Consider the following 12,515-nt stretch of genomic DNA (forward strand, 5'->3'; position numbering starts at 1 on the left):
TTTCAGTCAGCACGAGCTGCAGTCGCATGTCTGAGATCTGCTTTTACATAGCAGGCAAGGCTCTCTACCCCACCCTCTCTCCCACCTCCTGGCGCTCTGTCAGATGCTTCACTCCAGTGCTGTTCATTTTGTTAGGTTCTCTCTTTTTTTCTTTTCTGCTTCTTATCAAACTTCGGGGCACCTACACTTGAGCCAGTAAGCTAAAGCTGTCATGACCTCAGAGAAAGAAAGCAATGGACTTGACAACTATGCATTTGCGGTGAGTTTGTTTTTAATTTTCGGCCCATACTAGGTCTAATTTTGTACAAAAATTGACATTTAATTTCCCTGTTTGGAATCCTGGAGATGAATTCACTATCTTTAAAACGCTGTCAGAAGAAATTTGTATGCTTAAGTAGGTGAAATGTGTTAATGTAATACAGTATTCTAGTATCTTATCTAAAAGTTTGTAAAAGCTGGACTTTTAAATAAGTCTAATATGTTGTCAACAGCTGAGACTGAATAAAGCTGCTACAAAAATGATAAATACAAACAAAAACTGTTTTCTTCCTCTCATTGAATTTTCATTTGCTATTATGCAGATTCTACATTTCTTTGGTACAGAAGATGTGACATTTGCTTCCCTTTCACTTTATTGGTCTAAACAAATTAAACAAACACTTTAAGGAATACATTTGAATATGTAAAATTAATGGCAATATTAGAAATGTTAGGGGGCTTTTTATAACTGCATCCTCATAGACATCTTTCTTTATACTGACCAACTGAAGCTGGAAGGAGGTTTCTGTGAACTACCTGAGAAAGGAAAGGACCTGGACTCCTCTATTGAAGGAAACACTAACAAACTGGCATACTGCGTGACAGATGTCCCTCCATGGTACCTCTGCATCCTCTTAGGAACACAGGTATGTCCTGAAAATTGTTCACTGGTTTTATTAAATTTCTTTTACAAAAAAAAAAAAAAAAACAGAGCAGCAGAATGTCCTAAGTTGTATCACAATGTAAACAAGAGATTCAGTCAGTTTCACAGCTGGTTGGACTTCTTTTTATTCATTAACGTCAGATATTGCAAACAGAAGCTCTGCGTTTGTGTTTAAATGAAGTCATGCATTAAAGGTCAAACTTTTTAATTCCCTTATATACTTTGAATAAAAACAAGCTCCTTCTAAAAAAAAAAAGTATCTTTTCTTTTGCTACAGCACTGTTTAACTGCATTTGGGGGCATCATCGCCATCCCCCTGATCCTGTCTCAGAGCCTGTGTCTGCAGCATGATGGCCTCACACAGAGCTACCTCATCAGCACCATCTTCTTTGTCTCTGGAATCTGCACCTTGTTGCAGGTTACCTTTGGTATCAGGTAAGGACTAGGTAGAAGGACTGCAGTGAACAATGTTAACCTGGCAGACAAATGTCTAAATATCTTTGCTGCTTAACATGTTTAGTGTGTGTTTCAATTATTGTTGATTAAACTCAGTTGCCAGACAGGAAACCAAGGTGCATCAAAGTGGAATTAACCAAATAGAGCAAACCAAAACAATGTTTTAATCTTGTATATTGTAAAGGCTTATTCATATCTTTGAGATTTGTCAGTGTTGTCTGCTATAATACTAAAATTAAAAGTAAGGAAAAATATTTCAGCAATGCTTTATGTAGTCTTCTGAAAGATCTACTAATCACACAGTGCTGGTAATGAAAATATGCACCCTTCTGCAGATTGTTTGGCTTTTATTTGATTCTTTTGTAACACTAATGTTTCAGATCATCAATATAGGACAAAGAGAACAGGTTAATACAAAAAGCTGAATGTTTGATAAAGATTTAATTCATAAAGAGATAAAGCTATCGAAACCAATGTGACCCTATTTGAAAAAGTATTTCGTCTTTGTTAATTGTTGAGTTTACTGTGATTAATTAATTTGTTGAAAAACTTAATTCATTTTCAGTTGCTAATCCAAATGTTTTCAACTCTGCCAGACCTGCAGATCTGAGGAATCAAATTTTAGGTGATGAGTAGGCTTTTTGATGTCAAAGCCAACACATTATACCCCAATCTAAAAATTCAAGAAAGGAAGAGACACATGTTTTTAACATTAGCCTGAAATGATTACAAAGCTGTTTATTAAATTTTAGAGATACACCTTGAGAACAACCATTCACACATAAAACAGTGAAAGAACTTCTTAGCAGAGACCAACAACAACAAAAACTCCAAGTGCTCATTCAGATAGCACAGAGCAAAATCGAAAGCTCTGCAGGCCTCACTTAAATCAAGAATTTTGTATTCAATAATATAAATAGAACTGAAGCAAAAATGGGCTCCACGAGAGGGATTTCATCCAAAGCATAATCCGCTGCTGACCAAGAACATCTTGGTCATTTGATAAAGGATTTCCAAAACTTTGGGGAAAATATTCTGTGAATAGCTGAGGTAAAAGAGAAAATCTTTAAAAGGTATGTGTCTTTAAATCTGATATAAAACCAACATCAATTGAGATAAAGATTATCACATAAACATGGTGGCTGTGGTGTGTGGAATTTGATCTGCTTGGTTGCTTTTTGATCTGTATGACCCTCTAAAATTGATGGAATCATCAGTTTTGCTCTCTTGCTGGAAAAACCTAAAGCTGTTTGGTCCCATCAGAGAATTCAAACATATTCTGTTATCCTATGGTGGGGGAAATCAGATGTGCCAACAAATAAAAGCATGTTCCACCAACATTTGTTAGTATAGAAGGATTATAGACTTTTTTTTAAAAAGTCTGTAAAAAAAAAAAGTCTAAAACCCTTAAAAAAAAATTACGAGACCAAAAAATCCTCTAAAAATCGGAAGCATAAAAAGGAATCAATATCAGAACAGACTATATATTAAAAGAAAAAGACACAAAATTACAAAGAAGAACCTCTGCACCTTTACCAAAATGGCGTACTCAGATTGAATTAAATTTAATATCAAACATAGTTGGGTGACTGGAAACCCACAAAATGCACATCTCCGATCCCACTCTTGAAAAAAAAGATCCTTCAAAATAAAATAATAACATCATTATCATCAGCTTGTTACTTTAACCACAAGAAAAACAAACAACCTAAATCACGCCAGTTTGTATATCCCTAAGTGGATTAGAAATCAAAGAAATGGTTTTGGAGTGGCTTAGTCAAAGTCCAGACTCAGTCGTATACACTGCCACAACTCTACACAGACGATTATTACTGAAAACCTGAATGTGGCTGAATTAAAACAATACTGGAAAGAAGACTGGGTCTAAACTTCACTTGATTAAAGTTGTTGCTTTCATTTGCACAACTAGCTCTTGCTTAAAAGGGCAACTCTCTTGGCTGATTGATTTGGAAAGAGTTTTATCTTCTTAATGAGTGAAATTGTAATCTGAGAATAGCTTTTTGTATCTATTTAAGTTACCCTTGACTTTTTAAAAGCATTTGTTTGTTTGACCTGAGCATCCAGATTTGAAAGAAAAGCAAAAACGAGAGAAATCTGGAAAAGTTAATATCACTACAGTCCGAAGTTTTGCCAAATAAAAGCTGTTCTTGCTTTTGAAAATGACAGATTTTAAATGTGAATTCAAGCTGTGAACATTGCAGCTCAGCCTTCCTAAATAACTGTCGTCACAGCTGGATTAGCCAAGGAATTTCCATCTTATTATGTCCGGAATCTCGTTCCTACTCAAACCCACATTATCCTGGTTTAGAACCACTGATTTTTTCTCTTCCTTTCTTAAACATTAGGAATGAGCTGTCAGGAAAACTTTGTGTCCACAGAACTTTTCCAAGCAAAACAAACAAGCAAACAAAATATTTCGTAATATCTACTTCTCATGTCTCGTTTCCTTCACATGCATCTTCATATGAATCGTAGGCTCTTTGAATAAATTCCTGCACGTTACTGATTGATATGCTTCACTGGAAAGTCTGATGTGTATTGTTGATAGTAGGCAGCATAAAGACAATCATTAGCAGCTGATTGCTTTTACTTAACCTCGGGTCTGTGTGTCTAATAGGAGAGTCACTATCTAGCTTCACATGATTTGAATTAACCACGTTTACAGATAGAATGAATGGAGACTGTAAGTTCAAACACAGTGTAGAGTCTTCCACATATTTCTTTGCCTTTTCATATGAAAGTTTCACAATCAGTTTTGCAGTGGTATGGTTTGAAACAAAATAATTTGAAATATTGGCTGCCATCTTTGTTCCCAGACTGCCCATTCTTCAAGGTGGCACATTCACACTGTTGGCCCCCTCCATGGCGATGCTGTCAATGCCTGAGTTTGTATGTCCAGCCTGGACCCAAAACATCAGCTCAGTCAACACCTCCTCCCCAGAGTTTATAGAAGTATGGCAGAGTCGACTGAGAGCTGTAAGTTAACTTTTAACATTCATCCTTTTATAGCAAAGGCCTAAACTCTTGTTTAACAGCAGAAACCATTTGTTACACATACAGGAACACAGGATTTTTACCTTTTAGCAGATCGAGAGAGAAAAAATAAGTTATGAAAATAAATCTGCCCTATTATAACTCTTGATCCTTCCTGTCAAACTTTTTTTGACTTTTTACGAAGGGTTTAGACTTTATAAACATGTTAGATCGCTGTTGAGATGTAAAATTTCTGATGTAAAAAAAGTCAGACAAAAAAAAAGAAGAAAAATAGCAGACCTATATATGTTTCTAATTCTGATAAACGTAGAAAAGATTTTCATGTAAACATGTAACTGATATATTTTCTCCAAGATGCAAAAATATCAGGAAGTTGAATAACTTCCAATAAAATTGTCCTCTCTCAACTCAACTCCCTTTCCAAGCTAAATTTGCATATTTGACCCTTTAAAGATCTCCCATAAAATCTAATAATTGGCTTTGTCGAAACAAAGTGTTCTTATAACTATTAAGGACTCCTTTAGATCAGTTGGAACCACTATTATTTGCAAAATTTATATCCTTAGATTTGCAGGATCTCTTTGCATGAACAGGCTATTTAAGGTCAAGGAACAGATTCTCAAAGAGATTTGGCCCAGACTTTGACTAGGAAGGTCATATAAAGACCATCTTTTATATCAAACTACTAAATGTACTTGTACTAAATGAGCAAAGCAACCCCAGACTATCAAACCACCACCATGCTTGACTCTCGTAGTGATGTTGTTCTTTTACAATTCCATATTAGTTTGTGTCCACATCTATCTCTCTTGTCCACTGATTTTTCTTTTTACCTAAAGTCCCCGGGATAAATTAGGATGTTTTTCTGTGTGTAAATGTTTACTTCTTTAGCTTTATGGCAGAAGTAGTTGTGGCTTTACAACTATACCATGGAGCCAATTTCACACAATTGTTAAATTGTTAAAAACATGACCTCTGACCCTGTCAGAGGGAGGGATGCCGAAGAGCTGTAGATGTTGTTCTGTTTTTTTTCCATGACCTCCTAGATGAGTTCTGATTTAGAGAGCCATTGTTAAACTATAGAAACTAATGTATTTTAAATAGCTGAAGAGTAAACCGAGGCTAATTATTCTTAATTCAATAACAAGTAGGTCTGTAATACTTTTTACATGAGACCAGGTTGGCTTTCATAGCTATTTTTTAACATTTGATAATCTGTTTTTTATAATTACTTGTGTGTGTGTAAACATTTGCTAAAACAATGCAAATAAAATAAATTCTACTGAAAAAAATAACTCTGAATTATATCCACCTTTTTTTCCAGCTTTATTTGTTATAGTTGTCATTTTTACCGGTGTAAAAATGACAACTATACCTATAACTGATAGATGGGGCACAGCTTAGCACCATCTTGTGGCGGAAAATATAACTACAAAATACCCAAAAAACTGAAACCTTTTTTCTATTTTATTTAGTCATACCAAAATAAAGTGTATGGCTGTTTTTGTTTTATGTATCTAGTTTAAGTTCTTGGCTAAAATGTAATTTCTGCTGCCTAATTCTGAGGTTATTCTGTTTTCAGCTGCAGGGTTCCATTATTGTGGGCTCACTTTTCCAGGTGTTTGTTGGATTTTCTGGCCTCATCGGCCTCTTCATGCGCTTTATTGGGCCTCTAACCATTGCTCCCACCATTGCTCTCATTGGTCTGTCACTGTTTGACTCAGCTGGTAACAGCGCTGGCAACCACTGGGGCATCTCTTCAATGTGAGTGAAGTTTCTTTACAGTGAAACGAACAAAGGAACAAAGCAACTAATTGAGTAACTCTTTGAAAATAATTATTTTATGCAGGTATACACATGTAGTGTCTGGCCAAAAAACAGAGTGCTTTTCAACAATTATGTTTTTCAAGACATTTTTTTGTTGTTGTTAATCTGCCTTTTCTTCAACATCATTTGATTTGAAAACTGATTGGAAATTTAAATTGTGTTATTTAAACCAAGAAGTCTGTTACTGTGTGTGTGTGTGTGTGTGTGTTTTTTTTAAATTCAGATCATACTTAGTTTTTCCATGTTCTGTCTAAGTTGTCTAATTTCAGTCTGTTTTCCTTATTTCTTACAGGACTACAGTTTTGATAATCCTATTTTCACAGTACCTCCGTCACATTGCTGTGCCATTTCCTACATACAGCAAGGATAAAAAGCTCCACACTTCTCGAGTCTACATCTTTCAAATTCTTCCAGTATGTCGCTGAAGAAAATATCTTTTCCATTAAAAAAGGATCAAATGTGATTTTTTTTTCCTTGTTTCAAATTTTAGGTCTTAATGGGAATTACAATTTCCTGGCTCATTTGTTACATCTTGACAAGATATGATGTGCTTCCTGCTGAACCAGGACAGTATGGTTACCTTGCACGCACAGATCTAAAAGGAGACGTAATAAATCAAGCTCCCTGGTTTACATTCCCATACCCAGGTAAGGTATTACAGGGTTAGAGTTTAAAAATAACATTTGAATTTCTCAGAACTCCTAATATTTCTCATAGACGCTGATACCTTTTTTTTCAAGATGAATAAAAAAAAAATAATAAAAATTCTCAGAAAATAATGCAAAATGTCAGCCATGTAAAGAGCAGAAATATAAAAACTAAGAAAGAATGCAACAAATTCGCTCATTTATTTGCAATGTTCTATATTTTGTAGTCTTACTTGCTGTCAAACCAAAGAACAAGAAATTAATTTGAGCTTTTACTCAAATTTGAGATATGTTTGACATTTCTTTTTTCATTTTCAACCTTTAGTTAAATGTATAGTAGAAAATGTTCTTTTTCCAGTTGGATCATCAAAATAAGTGGGCCTCCTAATTGTCAATAATTCTGGTGATATGTTTATGTAAGGCCGTCCTATGTGCTCGTCCTGCCTTTTATTTCACATGCAATATAAAATCAAAATGTGTAGTAGGACATTATGATCAGTTCAAATTTAGTTTGATCTTTGGGCTACTATTGGTAAGAGTTATGTGAGCTGGGTTTTGTTTTCTTTAAGGGAATCTAGGATTTTATGATAGAGGACAATAAAGGAAAGGGTTTTAAATATTAGTGAGTTCAAATGCGACAAAAGAGTGTCAGAAGTCAGAACCTTGGACCCAGAATTTCAAGAAGACGTCAAATCTGTGACTCAGCAGCTAGGATGACAAAGGCCGGAATCTCTGATTTTAAAGTTCAGTCCGAGCTCATAAAAGGAGTGGAAATCAGCCGGATTATTTCCAAGAGCACATGGGGGATGCCACCGAGAGAGTTTTAAGGGACAGAGGCCAAGAAGGCTGCTGGACTGGCTGCAGATGAGGAAAAGCAGGAGTTTCCAGAAGAAGAATGCAAAGCCGGTGTCAATGAGATAGACAGGAGCCCACGCCAAAAGATCAGAGATCCAGAGAGGTACCAAAGGGAAATCTAAGTCAGGATCAGGAGACAGATCCAGCAGGAGTCTGAAGACAGGTGAGGCAAACAGATCAGAATAGGGGCAGGCAGGTTCAGAGGTCCAAAGCCAGACACTAATCAGGATCCGACAATCAGAACACAAACAAGTTCGCTAGAGAACCCTCATCAACGTCTTGAATAATCTGGCACTGATGACAGGCAGCAAGCAGCTTAAATAGAGGCAGGATCAGGTGGATGAGATTAACAGTAATGAGCAACTGGGCAGAGCTTGGCAGATGAATAGAATGAACTATTAAGTCATCAGTGCCAAAATCATGAAAAAGAGAGTCACCTAAAGACTGGGGAGAACAAATATTGACTCAGCCTGAGAGATTTAAAAAAAAGTCGGCTATTAAGATTTTACAAAAAAGACAAAATGTTGAAACTGAAATAATATTCATTTAAAGAGAGCATTATTGAAAAAAATGTGTTTAGTTTGTTATGCCCTTTATTTTTATTTTCTCTATTATATTTGATGCCATACGTGTTACATTATTTTTGGGATAACTGTGAGGAATCAGCAGGAGTCTGTAGACTACATTATGTAATGAGGAGACTTGTTATACAAAGGAGGCTACCTTGACTGAAAACGGACAAAAGGCTAAACTTGAAAATTATTGTTGGTGGACCTGAATGACTCTTCAACTGTGCAAATAAGAATATGTACCGGTATTATGTTTATGTATATAACATTATAAATATAATGTATAGTATTGAAATAGTTTCTTATAAAGATGGTCTCATTTTCTGTCGTTATGTTTAAAACCAAATCTAGGACAATGGGGACGACCGACTGTGAGCCTGGCAGGGGTGGTTGGGATTCTGGCCGGGGTGATCTCCTCTATGATAGAGTCTGTTGGGGATTACCATGCATGTGCACGATTATCTGGAGCTCCACCACCACCCAAACATGCCATCAACAGGGGTATTGGGATTGAAGGGATAGGTTGTCTACTTGCTGGAGCATGGGGAACTGGAAATGGGACCACTTCTTACAGTGAGAATGTTGGAGCCCTCGGTATTACAAAGGTAAGAAAATTGACTTTCATTAAGCCAGATGGTATTCTAAACTACTCTGATCCAACGCTTAAGCAGTTTTTAAAAACAAATGCTTAAGCATGAACTCCTAATTCTCAGGTTGGGAGCCGTATGGTCATAGTGGCAAGCGGTGTGTTCATGGTTGCCATGGGGATACTTGGTAAAATGGGTGCTATATTTGCAACCATCCCCTCACCTGTGATCGGAGGAATGTTCATGGTTATGTTTGGTGTCATCTGTGCAGCAGGAGTCACTAATTTGCAGGTACACATGCTTGATCTATTTCCAAACATTTAACGGAGTTCTTTTACTGTATTGACAATAAAAAAATATTTTTCACTTGTTCAGTACACCGACATGAATTCATCAAGAAACATCTTCATTTTTGGATTCTCCATGTTCTCTGGTCTGGTCATTCCTAACTGGATATTAAAAAACCCCAACGTTATTGCCACAGGTAGCTCATCAATTTTTATTTGATTGATATGATAATTGGTTTCACTGATTTTGATTTTTATCACACTGAAGTTCGAAATAGTAATAAAAAAATGTATCTCCTTTTATTTCCAGGTGTGGTGGAATTTGATCAGATGTTGCAAGTACTTCTGACCACCAGCATGTTTGTTGGAGGTTTCTTCGGCTTCATACTGGACAACACCATCCCAGGTACTCTAAATTATCAGTAACATGACCTCCCTCATTCAATGCTCAAAGCATATTCGACTTTCCCTTGTTTTTTTTTTTAATAATCCAAATAATCAGACTTGAAGAGTATTTTGATCTTGTATCATAAGCCAAAATGTGGCATTCTTGTCAAAGCTTGTTTTTTTCTGCAAAAAGGCTATCATCAGATAATTAAAGAATATCCTGATGGTAATAGGCCATCTATTATCATTTGGTGATTGTTGCTAGTAAAAGTGCCAAAGGCTAAATATGCTCATCTAAAAAAATTGTTGGTTTCCTGAAGGATCCAAGGAGGAACGCGGCATCCTGGCCTGGAATAAAGCTCACGAAGACGACTCCTGTGAAACCCTGGATACCGGAGAAGTGTACAACCTCCCCTTTGGCATGACCTCCTACTTGTCCTCTTTCTCCTGGCTGCGCTACATACCATTCTGCCCTCTTGGCCTGTCCACCTCGCTGGATCCTAAGGAGCCGCTGGGAACTCCTGATCCAGGACAAATCATGATTGGAGTTGGTTTGTGAGCGATGTTTTCTCCTCAAGGTGCAAGAAGTTTTATTTCTTTTTCACACGCTACCATCAGAGGCAGCTCAGATTTTGTCATATCTCAGACATAATATTCTCTGAGAATTTACTGTAACAACAGTGTGCAGAATATTTGAGAGGTATTTTGTGGTATTGCAAATAACATTTGACGATTCATCACCTTTCATTTTCTTTTTCGGACTGTTACACTGATTTTAAGTGACATCAAATTGTGCATTCAAAATACAAAAAAAAAGGACATGAAAAGAAGGAAAATGAAAAACACCCTTATTTCCCAGAAATGCTTAAATAAAGCATCCTGCATATAAAAAGCATAAAAAGTCTCATATGTGTTCAATTTAGTGGTGCTTTTCTTTGAAGGTTATTTCTAAAAGGATTTATTATTTTCTTACATAACGATTTTTCCTCTGGATCCAAAATTACAAGGGATTATAATAATCCAGGACAGAATCCGTCTTTAACGTGTCGAGATTTAAACTATTTTTATTTTAACTATTTTATTTTCCAATGTTATATATGAGCATGTTTCACCCCTATTTTGCTGTGACTGCTGTTTTGTTAGGGTAAAAAGGTTCAGCTTGTGAATTTTCAGGTCTGAATTTTCATTTTCATGCAGGTGCTAACAAGTCAATCATCTACTGTAAATACATTATGTAAATATTGGATCTCACAGCTGAATCAACCACAAACTACTCACAAAATATTTGAGAAATATCTTCATTTGATTTTGATTCAGTAAATTTCAGATTTCCTTCAGTTGCAACTGTTATTTAATAATTTCACTGTTGTATTTTTTTTAAATGTACATTAAACTTAAACATGGAACTGATCACCCAGTTCCTCAGTTTTTCTGTCTCAGGTCTGTTTTGATGGATTAGTATAAAGCAACACATGATTCTCCCCACATTTTTCTTAGATGCTCAGAAAACGAGCAGTTTAGCTTCTGGGTTGTGTAGACTGTGGTCGACACAATTCACTTAAAATCTGCCTGGTGCAATGCTGTGATATGAGAGCTCAGTTATGAGCCTGAACATATCTATAAGCTTCTTCGGAAGGATCTTACAGATGAGGTGCACATTTCTTGCCTGAAGGAGTAAGTATAGCTCATCATTGTTAACTGAGTATTTCAGTTGGGCTCAAAATGTACCCCAAACAATAGGATATATGATATGTAACCCTTACTTCTTAGTTTGTTGTTGATGGACTGATTGAAGAACACCCTTCACTTTGTTTCATCTGGTTTAATCAGTCATTGTTACATAAAGTTGGTGGTTGTTGGTGGTAATCATTTGTAGCTCCTGCCCACTAGGATGGAATTGGCAAACAGTCAATGGGAGTAAAAATAAGAATTAAAAAAATAATTTTGAAAAGATTGATAAAACTGTCCTGTTACATTCTCCACTCAGAATTTGTCAAAATTTACTATTCAAAAAGTCTATAGTCTATATATATCCATTTGGTTCTTTTGGGCTTCAAGTCAGATGTCAATCGAAAAAAAAGTTTTGCAAGAGTGCAACAATTTAGGATAAAGCATTGGTACCACATGACTAATCGCCAAAATAAATTTGTCTTCCCTGGGGCATGGAGTTTGACCATCAGAAGACATCAAATCTGCTTTAGTTACATTTGTTATGGCCTCTACTTTGGCTGAATCTGTTGCTACACCACTGCTGTCTATAAAATAACTCAGAAAGTAAACAGAGCGGGTAAAGAAGTAGCATTTTTTGTTCCTAGTTTCAGATTGTGGGCTCTAACTCTCTTAAAGACCAACCGTAGTATTTTGAATGCTTCCTCCTCACTAGGTGCAAAAACCATCACGTTGTCAAGGTAGCAGAACAGATTCATGAAATTTTGATCATCAAAGATCATCATCATACTGTTATAGAGGTTCTGAGGTAGTCTGTTATACTCATATAGACCAACAGGAGGGGCAAAGGCACTGTATGTACTTGTGATCTTAACAAGGAGTGAAATTGCAGCAATAATTGCCCCCTCTAATAATTCTAATAAACAAATGAATAATCTAAAGCTTCATGTTGGAGTCGACCTGATTCTTAACTTTTTAACAGCAGTGATTGTTTGTCCACTAAACTTTTTTTTTTTCATTTTTGCTTCATCTTGGTTAAATATATGATGAAATTGTTAGTGGGAACCTCTTGTATACATTTAAATAAATTCAGATGAGAAGATACTTTTATTTTGTCATGGTGAAAAAAGAAGTAAGAAAAAAACAAAACACAAAGTCTCCTTTCTGTTTATGGTATCTATTTTCTTGAACACAGCCCCAGTGTGTATACTTAGATAAAAACATAAACACATTTTAACAAAAAAAAAAAAAAAAAAAAAAAAACAAAACAGATATATATTTTTTAGAAAAGACAC

At 35.8% G+C, this 12,515-nt stretch overlaps 1 protein-coding gene across 1 annotated transcript; it reads left to right on the forward strand.

Annotated features, from left to right (window-relative positions):
* Positions 1 to 211: 211 nt before the first annotated feature.
* Positions 212 to 12,235, forward strand: LOC107097949 (solute carrier family 23 member 1-like). The gene is made up of 12 exons (XM_015395327.1): positions 212 to 259; positions 771 to 905; positions 1,200 to 1,357; positions 4,216 to 4,375; positions 5,976 to 6,157; positions 6,513 to 6,633; positions 6,711 to 6,867; positions 8,643 to 8,896; positions 9,005 to 9,169; positions 9,254 to 9,362; positions 9,476 to 9,571; positions 9,873 to 12,235. The coding sequence occupies exons 1-12, from the start codon at positions 212 to 214 to the stop codon at positions 10,109 to 10,111; spliced, it is 1,824 nt and encodes a 607-aa protein (XP_015250813.1). The 3' UTR covers positions 10,112 to 12,235.
* The last annotated feature ends 280 nt before the right edge of the window (positions 12,236 to 12,515 follow it).

The sequence above is a fragment of the Cyprinodon variegatus genome, unplaced genomic scaffold (assembly GCF_000732505.1).
Source record: "Cyprinodon variegatus isolate N-32 unplaced genomic scaffold, C_variegatus-1.0 Scaffold737, whole genome shotgun sequence".
NCBI classification, from domain to species: Eukaryota; Metazoa; Chordata; class Actinopteri; order Cyprinodontiformes; family Cyprinodontidae; genus Cyprinodon; species Cyprinodon variegatus.